This window comes from Scophthalmus maximus, chromosome 5, assembly GCF_022379125.1.
Source record: "Scophthalmus maximus strain ysfricsl-2021 chromosome 5, ASM2237912v1, whole genome shotgun sequence".
Lineage (NCBI taxonomy): Eukaryota > Metazoa > Chordata > Actinopteri > Pleuronectiformes > Scophthalmidae > Scophthalmus > Scophthalmus maximus.
Genome location: NC_061519.1, coordinates 26,374,442 through 26,398,385, shown reverse-complemented (window position 1 = coordinate 26,398,385; position 23,944 = coordinate 26,374,442). Strand labels below are relative to the sequence as shown.

The following is a 23,944-nucleotide window of genomic DNA, read 5'->3' as shown; positions in this document are numbered from 1 at the left end:
AATGTCGGGGAAGTGTCCTGTAAAACTATTTAAATATTAAACCTGCTAATCAATACGTGATGACAAATTTGTCAATGACACTGTTTTGTTTTCTCAAGACTTTGTTTTCTTTTAGGAGAAATACTAATATAACTTAATAACTTAATTAATCCCTTTGACATTTTGGTTATCCATAAATGTAAACTTAGTTATTAAAAAAAATACTTTTGTTAATTTCTTTACAGATGTTGAACAATATATATATAGAAAACTGAATTCTAAATCTAATAACAAAAAGGCTATTTAAACCCATAACATATGTAATTCTCTGGCTCCTCTGTTCTCGGGAAGTGATAGAAACAAAGACCAAGGTAAGAACAAGTAAATTAATTCAGGAAAAAAGCTCAAAGCCCAAACAACTGCAAACAACAACTATTTAACTTAAACACATAAATATGACATCACCAGAGAACTGATGTCAGACTAGAGACAGACACACGTGACCTGGTTCAAGAACCTGAGGAGAAAGATTAGAAAGGATAGTTCTGTCGGTGTCTCTTCAGTGTTCAGTGTTTTCATGTTTCATACACGTTCAGAGAAACAGAAGACGTGGTGAACCGTCACCCGCCGTTTCTGTTCCAAGAAAGGCGACGGCTTATTCTGCAGCTTTGGAATAAAAAACAAAACAGAAAAACAACCCAAAGGCGGATCCTCTTCGACCTTGATGTCTGACCCCGGCGACGGAGCGAGGGGCTGCAGGGCCCTCTGCTCCACGCGTGAGCAAACAAGTCGCCCGCCTGTTCCCACAGAAGGCCCACAGGCAGCGTTTGGCTCGGTGGCCCTGCAGAATGGCCCTTTAATCAGCTCACCAGAAGGTCGCACAAAGGAACCGAGGTGGTGATGAGGGTCCGCATTGTCGCCGTTAATCACGGAACATGGCGTCTCGTTTCCCAGAACGCGGCGTCGCGAGGTCAGTGACCTGCGAGTACCATGTGAGCCGCCGGCCCGTGTTCTCCGCCGGTGTACGTCTCTTTGGAACATGCCAACAGTCGCCTCAGTCTGGGCACAATGGCTGCCATGACAGATTTGTCATACCAGGAGTCATGGTCATCGCACAATGAGCCGCTTGTCCCCCGTTTCTCCTGCCAAGAATGTGGAAGGATGTTCTGTATTTACGGGGGGGGGGGGCTCACACGTCCATTATTAATGACGGGATCCTGAAGATCAGGAAAACCTCATTTTTCAACGTTCACCTGCATCTCCTCTGGACTCATCGTCACGTCTTAGCAAACCTCATGATAGTTTTGTGTGTGACTCTCTTCACCTGGTTGTCGTGACAACATGATCATTCTCCATCCTGGAGGGAAGTGTCAAAGGTCATGGCCATAGGGCCGAGACATGCCCCTCGAAACCACAAACACCAGGCTCACGGTACGACGACTAACAATGATAGTGTTGTCATGACAACCAGGTCATCTAAGAGCCACCCGCCGACCCGACCTGATGACAAAACCTTTACATCCCAGGAGCCGATGGGAACGTGAGATGTGATTGTAAATTACAATGAAAACGAAATGCAACCAAACTGAACAGACGTTTAAACGAAGGTTTGAGGTTTCGTGATGGTTTCAACTTGTTCAGAAAACCCCTCAGGTTTCAGGAGGTCGTCTGTCCACTCAGACAGAAGGACGAGAGAGAGAGAGAGAGCCATCACTTTTCTTTTCTCATCACCACCACTTCGCCGTGTGCAAATAATCTCTGGAAAATTGGGTTTCAAGTGGATTTCCAGTCATGTGTTGTGGCCTGTCCAAGTTGAGGTTGGGCAACGAGCAGCAATGAATTCCACCTCTCGTGAGAGGAGGCGGAGACAGCAGATCCGACGTGGGACTCGTCATCGGTCACCACACGATGAAAACAAAGCTGATGGAAGCAGAGCCGGCCCTGGGGCCTTCCGGTCTGCGGGGCCCCGAAGCAGAATGTGATTTCAGTTACTCGACGCAGATCAGAGGTGGTCGCGTGTGACATGTTTGGTGGAGGGCCGATAATCCTCTCCCCTGATTAAATAAAATAAATTAAAACAAAATGTTTTCTCCTCAGCAGCAAACCAACCACTGGAGAAAAAACTGAAACAAGTGCGACACCGTCAACAGCACGAACTGAAAAAAGGAAGGGATTCACTCTGAGAGCGAGCGGAGGCGTCCGGGACATTCATGTTCCTTGTGAGTGATGAAGATCAGCGTCTACGTAACCATCACCAGGGAGGAAATCGACTTCTGTCGCTCAGCGCCAGTCAGCTGTGCACATTGATGTGGTGTGTTGTTCCTGTTTGACGTGATCGATCCGATGTGTTATTCTGTTAGTGGGTGGGTTGTACGGAGGAGAACTAGTACCACGCAGAATAAAAAAATGAGGGGGTTGATTTTATTTATTTATTTAACAGTTCGACAATTAAGTTGAAATGTGGAGATTAAAGTTGAAATAGTCCTAAACGTCTGTGTTGTGGTTCCAGTTCAGCTGTCACACATCCACGTTAGCTAACGTTAGCGAAGCTACGCTAGCTTCGGTAACTGGGCGCCTCTCGACATTCATTAACGGTTGTTTGCAGTTGAACGTCGTCGTGTCAGGACACACGTTGACGTTCATGTTGCAAACACCAGTTGTCTCCGCGTCGTTTCTTCCAGATTCAGCCTGTCAATAATAATATATCGCAACTTTACAACTTGGTTAGCAACTAGCGTTAGCTTAGCAAACTGGCTAACAAAACATCCACATCCGGTTGTTTGGTGCTGGAAGGTGCTTCCGGGTCACGATTTTCAACTTTATCTTCAAAGTAGTATTTCGACTTTATTCTTGAAATGTAAAAAAAAAAAAAAGATCTTCCCCCCCATTTTTTTTCTTATGACTGGCCCTAATTCTCTTCTGTACAGTTGACTTTATCTTTTAATAGAAATATATTTCCCAAAAATATATGTGATTGTAAGTTAGGAACTATGAATGGAGGGGAAAAACCTCGCAACTGGAAAACAAAGGTCTTTGCCTAGAAAGATGTATTTTCTGCAAAACTCGAAAATCAGCAACGGTACGAGTGACGAGTGTCAGTGAAATGTCGAGCAAACAAAAAAACACCACTTTGATAGGAGTTCACAGGTCTCGACTTTCCACAGAGAACAGAGTCTCCTCAGAGGGCAGCGTCCAACAATCGGAGGAAAAAGATTCTTTCATGTGTGACAGCAACGGCGACGATGATGATGTGTGTGTGTGTGTGTGTGTGTCACATCTCGGATGACTCTAACGCAGAGCGACACAAGAATCCAGCGGGCCTCAAATGCTTTCACAACGTGGATTTCACACAGAGCTCTGAAATCCCTGATAACAGTTTTCTGTCGAGCGTTTGAAGCGATGGTACGCAAGAGTTAAAATAGTCATATTTGGGCAAAGGGTTAAGGGGCTAACCGTAACCCTGACCCTACTTATTTGCTTTTTTCATGCAGAGAGTTGAGCACCGGGCCCACACTGTACGAATGGACTGAGATGAATTCTTACAAGCCAGCCTCTTACTGGCAGAGAGCAGTGTTGCCAACTCGTCGGTAAGGAAAGTGGCTATTGGCCGTCCCACAAGTCGCTGGAAGTCGCTGAATGACGGCATCACCTAAAGTGAGTAAACAACTACAAATGAAACTTTCCACTGTCGATTCTTCACAATAAATGCAGTGATTCATTTTAGTGCAGTGATTTATTTTAGACACAGAAAATTTGACATGTACATCCCGCCCCGACTGTAAACCAGGGCGGTGATCAGCCCGCGGCGGCTTCGCGCATGCGCCATTCATTTGCAGTCTGGACGCGGAGGGGGGGAACGTCATTTCCGCTCCGACTCGGCCGCCTGTGAATGCTTCGGGACGGGGGAGGGGCCCACGGCAGCACCCGGCTGCTCGTTGAAAAGAGTGTGAACAAAATGTGCTTTCATGTCAGAGTCTCCAAAAGTCTCCAATAACACCGCCAGGGGTCTGAATACTCGCTAAATACGGCGACAAAGTCGCTAAGTTGGCACCACTGGCAAACAGCATCTGTCTTGTCAGCTTTCTTCTTCTATGGTAACCACAACGGCGGGCGTCTTTCACACACGCCCAGTGTGAGCAGCAGAGGTGCGGTCGACGACGGATGGGCACATGAATCGTGAGCTTTGGGACAGTACTGACATGGAGTTCAACAATGTCAGCGTTACTGAAAATTGCACGGCGTGTGCCCAGCTTGAGATGATGATGTCACTCGTCGGGCGAAGCGATTGGCTTGGCTTCGCGAATTAACACATTAGGTGTGACCCAAAGCAAAAGCGCATCACCGCCGCCACGTCAACGCCTGCAGTCCACGCTAGTGTCCGAGAGCTTAAAAGCGGGCGTTGGGAAACGCTGCTGGTCCCGTTTTAGTTGGAAAACTCCCGGGCAACGTTGTGGTCTGGACTGGCAAAAGCGGAGACGTCCGGAAACGGAGGCGCACTTCCTGATTGGTTCTTACCTGTCCTACCTCGACTACCAGCGTTGAAACGTTGTATACACTTACGGTTCCACGTCGCCAGTCAGACATGGGTTTATTATTACATCCACTGAAGGATTTGAGCTTCCATATATGAACAAGCGACGCTCGTTTTGGAGAAGATGTAGATTTATTGTCCGTAGTCCTACGACACAATGTCAAACTGAGTACAGATGGAACAGTACAATTCCAGGGAAGTGGCTCGGGAACTGTTGTCGCTCTCATCTACATTCATATATTTGTTTTCCAGGCCTTCGAAGACACTGCGATCCCGATCCACAGGTCCACGACCCTTTTCTACGCTTAGATGGAAATTATGTGCAGGTTGCAAGACAAGGACGCGACGTGTCTCATGGAGGTCAACAACGGCTCAGACTTTGAGATGACTCCATTTCTTTGAACTTCCTTTAAGGTGGCAAGGTGGAGCGTTGCTTCGGATGATTGACGCCCCCCCTGTCTTGCATCCCAGGCTGAAGCAAGAGTGACACCCCCCCCCCCCTCCCCCCCCCCGCCGAGCCCCCCCCCCCCCCCCTCTGGTCGTTACCGTGGCGACAAGCTCCGTCGGCGACCCCTTGAACCACCGGTGACGTCGAAGCCAACCACCCACGCCGACGAGCTGCCGGCCTCATCAACCCAACTCCCCCTGCGACAGCGCGACGTCCCCTCGGAGCTTTGGTCAGAGTCAGACCTCGTGCAAGCGACCAACTGGAGGTCGCAGCAGTAATGAGGAGACATTTCAGAAACGTCCGCTAGGGAAGAAATCAGGAAATCATGTCCTCTTCATTTCCTCGCTGTTGACTCAACCCGGGAACATGTAGACGCGTGAAAGGTCACGGCGGTGGCGACCTCAAAGTGTCAGAGAACAGCTGCCAAAACAAAAGCAGATGCTCCGACCTTACTCGCATGGTACGGCGTCTGTAGTTCACTTTCGGGTTGTGGTTGTTTTTTCTCTACAGAAAAACATATTTCTCCTGTGTCTGAGATCCCTAACCCTCCCGAGAAGGAAGTGAAAACCCGACAGGAAGCAGCTGCTAGTTTGACCTCCAGTCATGCAGGTGGAATCTGTCCAACCGTCGCCGGAGATCCACATCAAAAGTTCATGGATTCTTTCTTGGCCCGTCACCCATCCTTCCGTCGAGTTTGGTGGTAAACCGGCTCAGCATCTTTTGCGAGTTAATGAGCGGTCGAGCTCTTCAACGCTGGAGCGGCGTCTCAGCGTTTCAGTCGGCGTTCGATGAAATGCCTCGAGTGCTCCTGAGGTTCCTGGGTTTTCATCATCATCTCCTTTCCGTCTCTATGATATTTTGCTTTTCCGCTCTCTCGATCCTCCGTTCGTACCGTTAAAGAACCTGCGGTGAAAGAAGAGGAAGAATCGTCTTTTTTTTCCGTACACGCACGACAACCAGCGACACGAAGCTGCGAGTGCTCAGTCATCGCCCCGTCCCGCCTTCTCCCTCCCAATTAGCTGCGTCTTCGCCCTCGAGCCGCTCTGTCGCCTCCGATCAGGGGCAGCTCGTCTGCTCGGGGACGACCGGCATCCGCAGCCCCGAGGACGGGGGCCGGCATGAAGAAAGGATACGAGAGAGGAGTAGGGGGAGGAAGAAGACGATGAAATGAGGGAAACCTTGCAGATGCGTTTGAACCCTGACACCATCAACACCCGTTGAGTTTCGCTCCAGATGAACTGTGTTGCTGGAGATGTTCAAACCGGATCCACGAGGTCCAGTTGGAGCAACAGACCCACGAGGTCCAGTTGGAGCAACAGACCCAAGAGGTCCAGTTGGAGCAACAGACCCACGAGGTCCAGTTGGAGCAACAGACCCACGAGGTCCAGTTGGAGCAACAGACCCAAGAGGTCCAGTTGGAGCAACAGACCCACGAGGTCCAGTTGGAGCAACAGACCCACGAGGTCCAGTTGGAGCAACAGACCCAAGAGGTCCAGTTGGAGCAACAGACCCACGAGGTCCAGTTGGAGCAACAGACCCACGAGGTCCAGTTGGAGCAACAGACCCAAGAGGTCCAGTTGGAGCAACAGACCCACGAGGTCCAGTTGGAGCAACAGACCCACGAGGTCCAGTTGGAGCAACAGACCCAAGAGGTCCAGTTGGAGCAACAGACCCACGAGGTCCAGTTGGAGCAACAGATCCACTTCGTTCAGTTGGAGCAACAGACCCACGAGGTCCAGTTGGAGCAACAGATCCACTTGGTTCAGTTGGAGCAACAGATCCAAGAGGTCCAGTTGGAGCAACAGACCCACGAGGTCCAGTTGGAGCAACAGATCCACGAGGTCCAGTTGGAGCAACAGACCCACGAGGTCCAGTTGGAGCATCGGTAACAAAGTTATCACGGCGGCGGCGAACATTTTTAGCTTGTTTCTGGAAAGTAATTGAATCTTTCGTTGGGCGAACCAGGGCGTCTGTGTCTGTTTATAGATACACACATAATAATATACATTTATTTACGTGTGTATGCGTAAATATAATGTTACAAATAGATATAATGTTACATATACAGTATATAAAATGTGCATGTATGTGTATGTACAGACATACAGAGTGAAAATTCAACTGAAATTCATCAAGCATTTCCAATGTATCTATTAAAATGAAAGGTGTTTTGACCAGTGTATGTGTAGGTGTGTGTGTGTGTGTGTGTGTGCGTGTGTGTGTGTGTGCGTGTGTGTGTGTGCGTGCGTGCGTGTGTGTGTGTGTGCGTGTGTGCGTGCGTGTGTGTGCGTTGGTCCATTGCCAACGCCCTCGTCTGATGAGTGAAAGCCGATAACTGCAGTTAAAAGCACTGGGGGCCATTTGATCGACGGCTCTCCTCACAGAACTAAAAGTGGGGTCAGTGACTCACTCCCCTCGCTCATTCAGGAACACATCTCCGCTAATAAATATGCCACCGGTGTGAGGAATGTGGCGGCAGAGCGGGACGGAGACCGGTTGAGTCGCTGCGACACAACGGGCTCACAGGGGGGAATTAATCTGACATTCATGCAAATGGAACAAAGTGAGGTGCGGATTTCACACGGGAGTACATGAGGGATGAACAACACACACACAACCACAAAGGGGTTTCAATTTTTCTCCGATAAATCCCGTCGACTCGGGGAAGAAGCGTCGACATGATGGGAAAACAACCCTGATCATCTGAAATGTGTCGATCTGAAGATCAATAAGACGATCTGAAGTCGTCAGACGCCGTGAAGCCATGAATACCATCTTCCATCCCACGATATTGTGAACATGGCATTCGTTTGTTCGGATGATCTCAAAGCGTGAAACATTATCCAAGTGGCTTTCTCCGCGTTGGAGAAATGTTCTCAAGGCCTACGACAATTCATGACGCTTGGCCACTCACGCACGCCACCCATTGGTCTTTTTGCGGACTGTCGTTTTAAAGCCTTGAGTTTAGCATTTTGACCATCCTGGATTTTCGTAACCATGTTTGGAGGAGTAAGGGGGTGGAGCCTGACAGAGCTCATCCACCGCCACCTGGAACCGTGCTCTTATTGGACGGTACGATCAGTCACGATTTATCTACGCCCCAATGTATACTGTGCTTTATCGTCTATTTGACTCTAAATGGACCATAATATACAAAATGAACATCATGCATTGAAGAAGACTGTGAATCTAGACATTGAACCATGAACTCCTCAGGAAAATGTTTTACTGATGTTATAAACCAAGTGAGAAGTAGAGTCATGTTCTCATAGAGTCGCCCTCTGCTGGTCATAACAGAGAATACAGGCTTCAGGTTATTCAGCATTAGCTTAATTTTCTGGACCTGGTGAACACGTCCATTTTCATATAAAGTCTTTGATTGACATATCTGGAGTCCTGTCCCCTCTGCTGAACGCACATGAACAGAATTAAAACAAATTCCAAAGAGTCACATTCACGTAGTACAACGCTTACAAACATAGCCTTTATCAATCATCCTCTGCATGACATTCATAGCGTCTCAATACATGTGTCATGTCAGTCAACATTGAATATGAAATCACTCCACAAGCTGACACTGCATTGTATACGTGGTCTACAGTGTTTTGTACACAAATAACCACCTATAGTCACGTAGACGTCTATTGAAACATCAAATAAGATGGTGGCACCGTGATTACAATAGATTTGGTAACACTTTCCTTAAGGCATGCAGCAGTGTTGGGTTATAATGTTCGATATTTGCATGGCAGCTGAGAGCCTCCATACAGTTACTTTTCCTTGAACTGTGTATTTAAAACATATTTCTTATAAACTAATGCATTTGTTTGTGTACCGTGACAAAACTATTTTATCTAATTCGTTTGTCCTTGATCGCAAACATTTAGAAAAATGATTAATTGTTTAATTCTCTATTTAAGCATTAAACATTCCCTGGTCTCAGATTCTTAGATATAAATATTTGTTGGTTTCCTTCGGTCTTCCATGACATTAATTTAAATATCATCAGGTTTTTTGACTGTTGGTCAATAAAATAAACCATATGAAGATGCCATTTCTACTTTTTTATATGACAGACCCAAAATTTATTAAGGGAATATTCATCAGATTAACAGATAATGAAAAAAAATTGCAATCGCAACTAATACTGTCAAGGTAAACACATATTTAAATTTTTTACAAAAACTATAATATCTTTCTGAATTCATACCTGTATATTTACGCATTACTTTTACATCCTCGTGGGACACTTCTATATATTATATATATTAACCATTTTCCACTTTTGGGGAGTGTGTTTGCTCAATCCACAGGTTTCACAGTCAGTCATTCTGAAACTTGAAGATATAATTTAATTTCATTCTCTCAGTTGTATCACAGGTCTTCCACAGCCTGTGGAGTTCCACAAGGTTTAATACTTGGCCCCCTATTAATCTCGATCTACATGCATACAAACCTCACCTGTGAAGTTGATAAAGAAAAGTTTGCTATTATGCAGATGATACTCAGGTGTGTGTATACAAATCAGGAGATTCCAGGTCATTCTACTGCCCAAATTCAGCAAAAAACATTTACATATTTTGCTCCCCCGATTCTGGACAACAAATGAGAATTCAAGTCAGGCACAGTGGGGTCTGGCTGCTACTTACTGTAGGATAGTTGTTTGTCATCATTGTTCAAATATAATTCATTTAAAATAGGACCAACCACAAAATCCCCAAATAATCTAAATTAATTAATTTCAGATCAGTTAATTAGCTGAGGAGGGAGTATGGTTTTATGGCTAATGAATAGATAATAAATAATGTGAAAATGTGATTGCCCAAAATAAACCTATTCCGTATGTCTTAAGTCAAGTGTCACCATAGTTATTTCTTATTAAATACAACATGGAAAAGATAATATAGCATATTGCATATTTTAAATTACATTGTACAAGAAAATGACACGTTGACAGTCACACACCAGCAGCAATGAAACAAAGGCAAACACAGAATATCATGCAACAGCTGGGTAACACTTGCTGCATGAATAAAACCATCATCTGAACACCATTCACGTTCAAAAGCTAAGAATTATTATCATTTTTTAATTTAATTTTAGGGTCCAGTATCCACTTGGGACTTCTCTCATGAGAAATATGTTTATTGTAAAAACCTGCTTACGAAAAAACAGGTGTAAACATACGTACATGTTGGGAGCTAGGTACAGTAAAAGGACAGTAAGGGACAAGAGCCCTGTTTTCTGCAGCTTGGTTCAAACTTCAGGGTTGACAAGAATGGCACCGTGTCTATATATTCATAAATATTTCATTTATCCGTATAAAATATACAAGTTTAAGTATGTACATTTCATACCTCCCTCATGTGCACCGCCGCAGGAAAAGCAGGTTGTGATCGTTCGCCTTCCAACTCTCACCTCTCACTGCTAACACGACGTAACGACACTGAGTACACGCGAGACTTCGTTTGGCGGCAAAAACCCCCAGTGCACCCTCATGGGACACGTCACAAGTACTTCAGGTGCAATCACGGGACCATCTGATGTCTCACCGAGGTTCATAAAGCAAAAAAACAAACAAACCCTGACGACCGTCGTTGGTTGTCGCTCCTGGTCCTCACAGCACCGTGGTCTCCGACTGCAGGATGGACGGGGTTCTGGAGTTGCGGTGGAACTGCACCATGTGCTCGGAGCCGTTCCTGGAGGCGAAGCGGCTGCTGAAGTGGCGACCTCTGCTCAGGCGGCAGTTCAGACACATGCTGCGCCACTTCCTCTTCAGCTCGCCCTGAACCTGCACGAACAAGTAACCAACGAGATATGACAGATCCAACTGTGGCTCTGTGACACCTCTTCAGCAGCAAGGCAGTTCAAAGTGCTTGATTTTAAATGGCACCGTGGCAAATTGTAAGAGCCACATTAGACAATGCAAAAAAAGGGCATTTAGATAGAAATTTTAAAAAGTTCAATAGAGATTTTTAAAATGTAAATAAACACATCAAACTACGATGGCACCCAGTAGAGCTCAGTCCCAGCAGTCCCATTAAATTCACACTTTCATTGAGATCCCTCCCCTAAATATTCCTGATTCTTTATTCCATTATGATCCATGAATTCCATTATGATCCATGAATTATTTGCCTGTGAAATTGGTCAAAATTACAAAAAAAACGCCCCAAAAATTCTGACAATGTTGATGAAAGACAAATAAATAAAAGGATGATGTTTTGGAAAATACCTGCTTGACTGTCTTTAAGTTTTAATGACTCAACGCCAAATACTGAGCTGTGCCTCTTCACATCGTGAGCTCTTACCTCAGTGTTGAGGAAACAGTAGAGAATGGCCACCACCAGACCCTGGAGGAAACAATAATAACAATAACAATAATTCAGAAATCTTACAAATCTTAAACTCTCCACAAGAATGTCAACACAAGAACTCTATTCATAATTTTATATTCACAGCCATTTTTCATATTTCAAGAAACTAAAACAAATTGAGAACAGAAAACAAAAAATCAAACAAATTAGGTTTATTGTTTATTCTTATCAATATCACTCATGATACTAAAAATAATTATGAGTGAAGAGTCTTTTTGGCTAAAAGAAGATACTAACCACTCCCACCAATTCTTTCTGAAGTCGTACAGTTATTATTAAAGGTGTTTGTTGTAGAATATGTAAGACTTTGACAACGTTAACAAAATGTCCTGTAATGGGGCTGTTTTTCTGGAGCCAGTGTTTTGTGATGGTCGTTTTTTACTCAGTCCGTTCACAACAGTTCCAAGATAAAGGCTTTTGAACATTGCACAGGAATTAAGACCACTGCCGTTCAAAAGGTCTGAACGGAGACGAGGGACCAAAAGACACGAGCGCTGTCAATAAGGACACCGACAACAACGTGTAGCGCCGGCGCGGTTGAAGGGAACTCGTCATACAGCACCTGAAAGGATCCGAGGGCCAGGTCAAAGAAGATCTTATAATCTTCCGCGATGGATTCGCTGAGCGAAACGAAGACCACGTAGTGGATCCCAAACAGAGGGATGAGCAGGAGAGTGGATTTGGCCAACCTCCTGAGAGGAAACACACAAATGAGCAGATGTCAGCTGTGGCATTTTAAGTTTTTGTTTTAAGGAGTTTATAATGATGATTTATTGTGTAAATGTTTTTGGTTTTTTTACACCAGATACAGTCACATGAAGCTTGAATGCTATCAGGTCATGCAGCAAGTTCGGGATTAATCTACTGATGTTTTAACATCTGTGACCCTGAGACCAAAAAAAAGGACACAGGTCATTAGAGTTCATTATTCACCTTGGCAAAATCTGACAAATGAATTTTAACTCACAGTCCAGTTAATAATCTGTGTGTTGATGGCGATCGGGGTGAAGTCACGCCCCTAAAACAGAGACTTTTAAAAGAAGTCCCATTCTCAATAGGAGCATTTTTCATTGTTTGCCCCGATTGACAGGTTTCACAGTCAGATCTCATCCTCATTCTCTCAGGTGTATTGTACAAGGTGTAAGGTCTCACACAGCTCGTGGGGTTCCACAAGGTTTAATACTTGGCCCCCTGTTAATCTCCATCTACGTGCATACAAACCTCATCTGGGAAAATGTTAAAGAAAAAAGTTTGCTGTTTCGCAGATGATACTCAGGTGTATGTATAAAACTCAGGAGATTCCAGGGTCCATCAACTTTCCAATGAAAAGTCCCCTTTTCATTCAAAATTCAAAAATCTACTTCCTGTTGACTGAATATCACATAAGATTTTTTCCAATCATTATCCAGGTTTCGTTTCTGTCTCTGAATTAAAACAAAGGTGGCAAGGAAACAGAGTATAGATATTTTTAAAGGCGCAGAAAATCTCACAATCTCCAATGAGCACAACTGAGACTTAAACCTGTAGGACAGTGGGATTGGGAAAACTGAATACATGAATAAACTACTCCCACTCGCAGTATCACTTTCCAGCTGTCGACTCAGCCCGACCTACGCCGCTCTGACGCCGCAGTGAATCTCCACTTCCACCAACGGGGAGACTGCGCTGGGTGTATCCCGACTTTTCCTCACCTCTCGCCTCCCCGAGACCTGAGAATACCTGACAGCTCGGCGCGGCTCAGAGTTCACTGGAGGGGTTGAGCCGTCAGAAGATTAAACACAACCGCCTCTGACTGGGCAAAGACTCCGATGGAAACTGAACTGTGCAAAAGAATGTGGCGCTCTGTGGAGGCGTAAAGGTTTCACCGCCGCCGTCGCCGCTGCTCTTCCACTTCATAAAGGCTGCATCATGGGACGCCGTCTCGTTGAATGAGCGTGAGTGTCACTCTTATCTCTCCAGAAAACACAGAGGGGGTGGGACAAAGAAAATATGTTCTTTGCGTCTGAGATCAATATTTTTAATCTCTTACAAGATACTCCTTTATTCTTCCCACAACAGGGAAAGTCCGGGATTATCAAAGGCAGGTTACACGGACCAAGCACATGCAATGTTTGTTCAAGCTGTATTCAGGAAAAAATGTCCAGGAAATATTGGGTAGGGACATTTTCCGGAGTTTGCTGTTCTCATACGCCGAATGCAGAAGGCGATAGCCGGGGGTCAGGCGCCCGGGTTCACGACAGCAGGAACATTTGCGGAACATGCAGGCGAGGGCTGGCGCCTGGGTAGTGCAGCCACTCGCATGTTCTCACATGGGCTCGCTTGGGCATTTTTCCAGAACTTGTACCAAGGGGCTGGCAGGAAAATGTCCGGACTTCAGAGTAATTCTAGAACACTATCCGTCAACATTCATTCACCTTCTGTGGGATGGATGATGGGAAAAATACAGGTTCCTGCCCTCATGTTTATGTATTTCTATATATATATATCGTATATATATATAGAAATACATAAACATGAGGGCAGAGGTGGGATTTACAACTCTGTGACGCTTTGTGCCGTTCAAATCCTCGCCTCGGATGAGATACCTGTACTGTGATTGGTCGTTGCCGCCCACGTCAGGACACCTCAGCTTCTGGACCAAGATCCGAATGATGCTGACGAACAGGATGAAATTCACCTTGAGGGCAGGAAGAGAAATAACTGAGTCATCACAACAACTGAGCCTGAGGAACCCCAGAGGAGGGATTTTTGTCTTTGACGCCCACTGGATCTGCTTTTGATTTTGATTTTGTAAACCAAAGAAATGAGTATTCCCAACCACACCTGCGTGCCTTTGTATCGTCAACACCGACCTTTTCGTTTGAAAGCTTTTCAAAACCAGCGGGAACGTGAAGCGCCTGTCGACAAGAAGGAGAGGTGAAGGAATCTCAACCTACCAAAATGGAGAATCCAATCGGTCCATTGATCACCCAGTTGGGTAGAGGGTTGTCGTTTCTCTCCCAGCATCTGACAATGACAATGACAAATAAAAACCTATGATTTAACGATTATTTTAAACATAACCATTTCTGCCAGGCTGCGACCTGCACAACACATTTTCAGATGTTTTTCTCAGACCTGACAGCTCTGAGCTTTTCAAAGTAATTTATTCCCGCCGGTCACGTTTTAAAGTATAAAAAAGAATCTGCTACGCAGAATATTTTGTTGAACATCATTTGCCCTCCATTGATTTTAAAAACCCTCTCAAATTGGTGTTGACACCATCCACTCTCTCCCTCACTGAGGAATGCTGGAACTATGAATATTCATGATATGCAAATAACACAGGCCCCGCCCACCACAGCCGCTCGCGCTCGGTCGACCGGTGGAAGAATGTGCGCGACAAGACGGCTAGAGGCGACATCCGCGAGATTCAGACATAAAACTACCACCAGCTGCTAATGCTAACGCTAACGCTAACTGCCGTCCTCTCTGACGGAGAAGAGAAGTGAAAGACAGAAATCTCCTCCTCCAGGAGAGGAATGTGAAAACACCAGATACAAGTCTAGTCAGACATGTTAGAGGACAGACACAGAAGGAAAACACTTTTTTGAGTGGGGGGCGACTTTAAGAGTTTACATGAATCTGGAATCTGCTGCTTCTGTTTCACGGCCGTTGTTTAGATCACGCCCACTCAGTGCGGCTTGATTATAATAACTATCTGTGTCAGCTGCAATGACGTGGAGGATGAGGAGAACCCGGGGGAACTGGGCTCACGCGATGGCGACTCAACGCAAATCCCACCGGTGGAATTACTGCACGAACCTAATCCATATAATGTAATATGTGAACTTAATGAAATAACAGATAAATACCAGCGTGTGCCTATCACATAATGACAGAGAAGATCATAATAATAATAATGCGCGGTGTACGCTCTCATATCCACTTGAAGAGGAAAACAAAAAAGATTAACATATCGGAAAACGTGTGAGATGCAGATTTCCCGTGATACAACTTAATCCATGTAATATGTCAGTGTGCACATGTTCCAAATTCTGAATCAGGGCTGCAACTAACCATTATTTTCATAATCGATTAGTCTGTCCATCGTTTTCTCGATTAATCGATTTGTTGTTTGGTCCAGAAAATGTCATAAACGGTTAAAAAAATGTTGATTGTGTTTCCCAAAAACATAAAGAGGATGTTTTGTTTTGTCCACACACCAAAGATCTTCAGTTCACTGTCACAGAGGAGCAAAGAAACCAGAACATCTTCACATTTAAGAAGCTGAAATCAGAGAATTTGGACTTTTTTTTTTTTCATAAAATCTACTTGAACCGATTAATGGATTATCAAAACAGTTGTCGATTAATTCAGTAGTCTATGACTCATCGATTAACTGTTGCAGCTCTACTCGGAATCAGGTTTTTTTTCATGTAGTGATCGGCACTCACCCGGTGTCCTCCACATAAACCCTCGTCATCGCCCACGCAGAGACGAACACAGTGGGGACTCCTGCGAACAGCCACGAGGAAACATCACCTGACTATCGTTTGGATCGGAGGCGATTAACCGCCTCAGTTTCAGCAATGAACATGTTTTAATCCACATTTGACGACCAGCTATCATATAACATGTATTTATATTCATGTACTCTCTTGTCTTGTCTTGCACTTTTTGGGTAATGTCTTCATGGTTGAATGCACTTGTTGCAAGTCGCTTTGGACAAAAGAGTCTGCTACATGAATCTAATGTGATGTATATTTGTTTTTATAGATTGTAAAACAAGAATAAATATGATCTGATCTGTATAAAGGAACTGAATTACAGTTTGCACACTTATAATCACATGTCACAACACAACCCACTTGGTCACGTGGTGTCTGTATTTATATATTGAATTATCTTATAGAAAATGACAGTTAATATTAAGACATTACTCGTGGACACTAAATGATATCATGAGGTTTTATCTTTTAAAGTCAAGTCAATCTTTTTTATATACAAAGGGTTAAAGAAAAGACTTTAATTAGTGGATCAGGGTTATTGGCTAACATCAGCATTATGATTTCATTGCTATCAAATTGAATCTTCTGTTTTAAAAATTACTGACATCAACACAAAGCAATGTCATCATTAATTTGGAGTCATGGTTGTATCGAGTCAATTCTCATAGATCTGTGCCCTTTAATCCCTGAAGTACCAAATTAAGTTTTGTAAAAGAATGATCGTGAAAATGAAAAGAACGTTAAATGTTTTATGTTTCATGTTTAATCTGTTCTTATTCCTATTATTGTTATTTTTTTTTATTATATCATTATTGCCGTTATTATTACTACTACTATTATAATATTATTAAAAAAGTTTGATAAATAGTTTTTATGCTTCAATTTTAAGTAAGTAGAACTGACTAGAAGTTTTTTTTATTTTAAAGTTTTTAAAGATTTGGCACCAATTTCATTTTCAATTATTCTCTTAATATGAGCAGGTAGTTCACCATATATGAGATGATCCAAAGAAATAACAAGCCACAAAACTGTAAACCACCAGAAAACATCTCTTAACATTAGCTATTTGTAGCTATTTGATTCAATGCAACCATAATCTTTTATTTTATTTTTTAAAAATTCATTACCTACCCCAGCCGATGAACATGTAGACGATGAAGTGTCTGTTCTCGGAGAAGATGGCGACGAGCAGGGTGTGGAGGTACAGGCCCTCCACCAGCAGCCAGAAGAAGTTTGCCATGATGAAGTACTGGAAAAACACCAGGCTGGCTTTACATCCCACCTGACAGACACACCACAGGGCCAGGAATCCACGTTAGGAGAGAACGTTGCCTAAAAGGTCTTTAAATATCACTTGGTTCATACTTTGTATCTAAACCCTGTGAATGCTCAAATGTCACAAAACCTTGACCGCGGGCTCGGATCAGACTCCTACATCCACGAGGCAATTGTGCTAATTGCTTCACTTTCTTTAATATTCTGAGACATTTTCACTGATTTTCTCAGCTGAAGTTTGCTCTCTACTGAGTCACATTCCAGTTCTTTGAACACTGGCATGTTTGCCAATGTCTATTTTACAACTAGAAAAAAATCAAAGAGGTGAGCAGGTTTTAAACTGAGGCTTCATGAGATGGTGAGGTGAATGAGGAAACAAAGTCCCGCTGTTCCTCTTACTGGAATGAATAAAAAAGCCTGATCACCCTCCCTCCTCTTCCTGCTCTCAAACTCAGAGAGCTCCACCCTTTCCACATAGTTCCTGGTTCCCTCCCCTTTAGATCTACAAGTTGAAGATGGGTGGAACCAACATGTGGTGAAGTGTCAGAGCTGACAGGCCCCGTTCACTGTGCAGACACATGTTGTTGAGATCAGAGCTCAGACTATAGTTTCACTTCTCAGACACTGAAACTCAGACAGTCGTTTGTCACTGAGAGGTGAAATGGCGCAGAAAGGAGTTGAGCTGGAGCGGGAATCCTTCTCTTGTTCCATCTGTCTGGATCTACTGAAGGATCCGGTGACTATTCCCTGTGGACACAGCTACTGTATGAGCTGTATTAAAACCCACTGGGACAAAGAGGATGAGAAGAGGATCTACAGCTGCCCTCAGTGTAGACAGACCTTCACACTGAGGCCTGTCCTGGGGAAAAACACCATGTTGGCTGATTTAGTGGAGCAGCTGAAGAAGACTGGACTCCAAGCTGCTCCTGCTGATCACTGCTACGCTGGAGCTGAAGATGTGGCCTGTGATTTCTGCACTGGGAGAAAACTGAGAGCCGTCAAGTCCTGTTTGGTTTGTTTGGCCTCTTATTGTGAAAAACACCTCCAACATCATTATGATGCAGCTCCGTTAAAGAAGCACAAGCTGGTGGACCCCACCAACAAGCTCCAGGAGAACATCTGCTCTCGTCACGATGAGGTGATGAAGATGTTCTGCCGCACCGATCAGCAGTGTATCTGTTATCTCTGCTCTGTGGACGAACATAAAGGCCACGACACAATCTCAGCTGCAGCAGAAAGGACGGAGAGGCAGAGAGAGCTCGAGCTGAGTAGACAACAAATCCAGCAGAGAGTCCAGGACATAGAGAAAGATGTGAAGCTGCTTCAACAGGAGCTGGAGGCTGTCAATGGCTCTGCTGACAAAGCAGTGGAGGACAGTGAGAAGATCTTCACTGAGATGATCCGTCTGGTGGAGAAAAGAAGCTCTGACGTGAAGCAGCAGATGAGATCCCAGCAGGAAACTGAAGTGAGTCGAGTCAAAGATCTTCAGGAGAAGCTGGAGCAGGAGATCACTGAGCTGAAGAGGAAAGACGCTGAACTGAAGCAGCTCTCACACACAGAGGATCACAACCAGTTTCTACACAACTACCCCTCACTGACACCACTCAGTCCGTCTACACACTCATCCAGCATCAACATCCGTCCTCTCAGGTACTTTGAGGCTGTGACAGCAGCTGTGTCAGAGGTCAGAGGTCGACTACAGGACGTCCTGACTGAGTCAGAGACAAACATCTCACGGACAGTGACTCAAGTGGATGTTTCACTGTCACAACCAGAGCCCAAGACCAGAGAGGAATTCTTAAGATATTCACAGGAAATCACACTGGATCCAAACACAGTAAACACACTTCTGTTATTATCTGGGGGAAAAAGAAAAGTGACAGGAATGAGAAACGAACAGTTTTATTCTAGTCACCCAGACAGATTCACTTATTGGTCTCAGGTCCTGAGTAGAGAGAGTCTGACTGGATGTTGTTACTGGGAGGTGGAGTGGAGAGGAATAGTTAATGTAGCAGTCGCATACAAGAATATCATCAGAGCAGGGATCTCAGATGAATGTAGATTTGGATTAAATGATAAATCTTGGGCGTTATATTGTTATGAAAACACTTATAACTTTTATTACAACAGTATCAAAACTCCAGTCTCAGGTCCTTGGTCCTCCAGAGTCGGAGTGTACCTGGATCACAGTGCAGGTGTTCTGTCCTTCTACAGCGTCTCTGACACCATGACTCTCCTCCACAGAGTCCAGACCACATTCACTCAGCCGCTTTATGCTGGAGTTGGGATTATTTTCTATGAATCCACAGCTGAGTTCTGTAAACTAAAATAGACTTGAGTCATTTAAAGAGCAGTGAGTTAAACTCTGTGTTTAAACCTTTAACTTCTTTTCTCTCAAAGCTCCTTGTTGTTGTTGTTATTGTTGTTGTTGTTGTTGTTGTTGTCATGACATTCATGCCCAGCTGTCAGTCAAACACTGTGGGCGGAGCTCTGACGTGTCCTCATTCGTTGTTGTGTCGATGTTTTAGTTTGTCGAGGTGGAGCTGGAGCCGTGGACGATCTCACTGCTCACGATGACGTTCGTTCACCTCGACTGACTGAGAATATAAACGTGACTTTATAAACCTTTTTCCTGAATTGTCAAATGAGCTGAGATCTCTCCACAGAACTATCAGACATGTGCAAGTGAAAAGGACATTTTCATCATGTCCTGTTTGGGATCTAATATCATGTAAAAGTTTTTAGAGGTAAGGTTGATCAATGTAGTGACTGCAATTTTATTGCTCTGCTGTTTTAATCACATGTTTTAATGCTACTTGAGCAGCCTAACGTTTTAAAAAAGGAATTCAAGAAATCTTCAGTCGGAACGAGAGAGATTAAGCCCATAAGAGAACCACCACTGCCAAAAGGACTGTGGATCATAATTCAGATTTTATGCGTTCTTTTTCCAATTTTTAATTGGACTTTGGAACCTCCGACGGCGTTGTGAGTTCGTTCTGAGACTTTGTTGCCCGGCAGGAAGGGCACGATCGACTGGACCTTTCTTCTTCGCTCTCCAAATTGATACGTCATCTACGCAGAGCCTCTATACTGTGTTTAGTATTTTGATCATCTTCTCATCTTCATCTAATTGAGCTATCTGCTTGCCCCTGCTAAAGCTTCATAAAAAATATTTAAATTGCAATTAAAGTAGTTGTGGACATTTTTTTTCTATGATATTAAAAGGTTCAGAAGTTTTACTGTGTAACATCTAAAAGAGTTTTTTTAAAAGGTCGAGACAAATGAATGAGCAGATTTGCCCAAGCGACAAGCGGGATGAGAGCAGAATGAAAAAGTAAATGTTCTAAATGTTGCTATAGTCACTTTGTGTTTTCATGGCACCAAAAAAACAATTTAAAAAGAGAAATGTCGGTACAATATTTAATATATTATATTAAAGCCCCAGCGTATAATTGTCTGGCGGCATCTGGCGGTAAAGTTGCAAACCGCAACCAACTGAGCACACGACAGGGGGACACTTTATGGTGGCGCACCGCTGATTCCATTTTCGGTTACCGGGAGCGCTAAAAAATTCTACGTGAATGGAACCGTTTACTTCAGCAACCATATTCAATACGACATAGAAACATGGAGACTCACACGGAGGTCGGGTCCACCTGATGGAACTATATTTAACTCATTCAGAGTTGATTATACAGATATGAGCAGATAGTTATGGACAATATATTCAACTTCTGTGAATAAGTTCTTCTAAATATTACACACTGTAGCTTTAATGTATAATATAATCAGACTGCACCTTGCTCTGCAAGGAGCACTTGATGAATGTCAATGTACTCTAATGATTCTTGCACTTTTTGGGTAATATCTTCATGAGCGCACTTGTCGTAAAGCGCTTTGGACATAAGTGTCTGCTAAACGAACGTCACGGGATGCGACGCAATGTTTTTGCAGAATGTTTTACAATAATAATAATAATGATAATCAAATGAAAAGAGGGCGTAGTGTGTGGCTGGAGAGGAGTTTCCCATTCATCCTATATTTGACAACATTTTTCTCAGTCCCACTAAATTAAATCCGGATGTCAGTAAATGAACCGTCGCTGTAGATTAATTGCTGGTTCCTGTTGCGCTGATAATACTGCGACTAATGGTGTTTGGAAATATTTCAAGTAAACAGAAAAATGTAATGGCTCATGTCTACGAAAACCTCATACAGATCCCGTCCTGCCCCCTGCGACACTCGCGCCCATTAGCAGGGCGAGCGCGTGGCTTTCTCTGCGCGGCGACGGAAGCGGCGAGCTCACCAGCGACGGCTGGTTGGAGCACTGCGAGGTTCGGCTGAAGAGGATGTCGTCCTTCACCAGCACGGCCACGGCTCTCAGCATGAAGGAGACGAAGAGGTTGAGGTGGATGCAGTTCCTGGTGCAGTGGAGCTTCCTGCACAGATTGTCACACAGGCACGTGAACGTACGGCGGATGGAAAAAATGACAACAACAACGCAATTCAAGGTGGAACAGATGTCGTTTTTGAAATATCGAATGGAGCCAGCGCTGGTCTTTTCCTCCCTCCCTGCTCTTCTTCCTCTCCTCGCCCGGTCTTCTCTCCAGGTGCGAGCCGGCTCACTGGCCTCCTCCTGAGCGCTGTCCAGTCATATCTGCTCATTAGCTCTCCTCTGGCTGAGCTGTTCAATCCCCACGTACATGATTTTTATGTTTTGTTCATTATTTCAACATCTCCATGCAATTTCTGCTAAAAACGTCCTTTTTACGTTCAGTTTTCCAATCTTTCAACACAAACACACCTTTATCTGGAGCATATGTTTAGGTACCGGACCCGATGTGCTCATCAAAATGAGGATACAAGTTGAGCTGTCCGTCGGGGATACGAGCAATTAAAACTGAACGCTTCAAATTAAACACAAGAGGATTTACCATCATCAAACTCAAAAAAAAGTGGGGGAGTATTAAAAGTTTATTTTTCGCTTACTTTGACTCAAATGTGCTGAATTAAAGGAGCTCATCGGAAAGTTTGTTTTTTTAAATGTCATATCTCTTGACTTGAATATCTTTTCACAGATATGAGGTTCATGAATATTTACCATGTTAAGGTTCAAAGATTCCACCGCTGTGCTCAAAACTCCTGCGGCTTTTCAAAACTAATCCCAACAGCAAAAAAAAATAAAAAATAAATAAAATAAAGCTCCAGTCAACATAATTTGAATTAACAAAGCGAAGCGAGCCATATCCAATTTACCCATAAACTGACACGAACATACACACACATCTATGGACAAGTTATAATAAAGCTGTGGAATGAAGGTGTCTAATTGCAGCGCTTGTTCATTTAAAATCCAATTAAATCCAATCAGCTTTTTGCTCAGACTCATGTGCTGACGTGAGGATTACAAAAACGAAACAAACACCAAGTCTTCTTCTGTTACTGATTTTTGTTCATTATTATTATCATTATTATTATTATTTCATTCCAGGCTTGCGTATCGTGAAGCCTCAGCTTCCGCAGAAGTTTAATCTGGTGCGATAATAGTGTAATATGTGGTCTTACCGGAACAGACAGAGGACGGCGCTCCCTGTGGCGAGGGCGATCAGGGACAGACTGTGACCCAGAGTGTAGAGCGTCCGCACGACGATGTAGAAAACCAGCTGCAGCGGCACAGAGGGAGAGGAGGAGGCCGGTTAATGCTCATCTTCCTCACCGGGACAGACGCTTTGCTCAGTTGCCTTGAGATAAGGAATGTTCTTATTTGGCGAAGTATAACTAAAAGTGAATTGAACTGGCGAGCCGATGTTCGCTCTCTTGGTGAAACTCTCCTCGGTCGAGGCATGAAATGTGTTCCTGTTGCGCTGCAGCGCGGACGCGATGCATCTCAGGGCCTTTGAGCTTTGAATGAGTTGGTTTGCATCTGATCTGCGGAGGCTCATTATTCTGTGGGTGTAGGAGGATCAAGGGAGAAAAAAGTGTTTTGGTGCTGAGAAAAGCCTTTGTTGGATCTGGCATGAAAAACAGATAATTTCCTGTTAGACACATTGGAATCTGCAAATAAATGCCCTGTGTGTGTGTGTGTGTGTGTGTGTGTGTCCTGTTATCGTGCTTCCTCAGAAAAAGATGTTACTTGTCGCACTTTGATTGCATAAATATGAACTTGTTGTGTCGGCGCCTCAATAAGCAGCCGACGGCAGTTTTACGACGTCCTACCTGTAACATTTCTCCGACACACCTCAAAAATCACAAAAAACTAAACTTTATCGTCATCTCCTTCATCTTCTTCCTCTTATCCGAGGTCCGGGTCATGGCGGCAGCAGCAGCAGCAGCAGGCTAACCAGGGTGTTCCAGACATCCCTCTCTTCCTGGGGAATCCCAATGCGTTCCCAGGCCAGATGGAATATTCAAGCCCTCTAGCGAGTTCGGGTCTATCCCTCCAGTCCGTTGGGTGACCCCCGGAAAAATCTCTGACGGACATGGACCAGGAGCCACCCCGACTGGCCCCTTTGAACAGTAATAAGCAACACCTTTACTCTGGAGCCCTCTCTGGATGTTCAAACTCCTCACCCTACCTCTAAGGCTGAGCCCAGACACCCTACGGAGAAAGCTAATTTCAGTCACTAGTATTCGTGATCTAATTCTTCTGGTCACCACCCAGAGCTAATGACCCTTGGTGAGGGTGGGAACGTAGATGAACTGGTAAATCGAAAGCTTTACCTTGAGGATCAGATGCCTCTTTGCCACAACGGTTTGCACTACTTCTGACTTCCACACCCATCTACCGGACCGGGCACTCCTCACCTCGGCTGCACCTTGAAATCTCAAAACAGGATTGGTGACA

At 44.3% G+C, this 23,944-nt stretch overlaps 2 protein-coding genes across 2 annotated transcripts in view; one reads left to right on the top strand and one right to left on the bottom strand.

The window, feature by feature from the left end:
• Window positions 1-8,198: 8,198 nt before the first annotated feature.
• vipr2 (vasoactive intestinal peptide receptor 2) overlaps window positions 8,199-23,944 on the bottom strand; it is a 28,936-nt gene continuing 13,190 nt past the window's right edge. Inside the window, exons 5-13 of the mRNA XM_035634226.2 lie at window positions 22,666-22,763; window positions 21,407-21,539; window positions 16,957-17,107; window positions 15,772-15,832; window positions 14,272-14,341; window positions 13,921-14,012; window positions 11,898-12,027; window positions 11,270-11,311; window positions 8,199-10,749 (exon numbers count right to left, since the gene is read on the bottom strand). Of these exons, the coding sequence (XP_035490119.1) occupies window positions 10,576-10,749; window positions 11,270-11,311; window positions 11,898-12,027; window positions 13,921-14,012; window positions 14,272-14,341; window positions 15,772-15,832; window positions 16,957-17,107; window positions 21,407-21,539; window positions 22,666-22,763 (951 nt within the window). The 3' untranslated portion in view covers window positions 8,199-10,575. The remainder of the gene's footprint in view (window positions 10,750-11,269; window positions 11,312-11,897; window positions 12,028-13,920; window positions 14,013-14,271; window positions 14,342-15,771; window positions 15,833-16,956; window positions 17,108-21,406; window positions 21,540-22,665; window positions 22,764-23,944) is intronic.
• Window positions 17,660-20,339, top strand: LOC118310887 (tripartite motif-containing protein 16-like). The gene has a single exon (XM_035634220.2). The coding sequence runs from the start codon at window positions 17,762-17,764 to the stop codon at window positions 19,430-19,432; it is 1,671 nt and encodes a 556-aa protein (XP_035490113.2). The 5' UTR covers window positions 17,660-17,761; the 3' UTR covers window positions 19,433-20,339.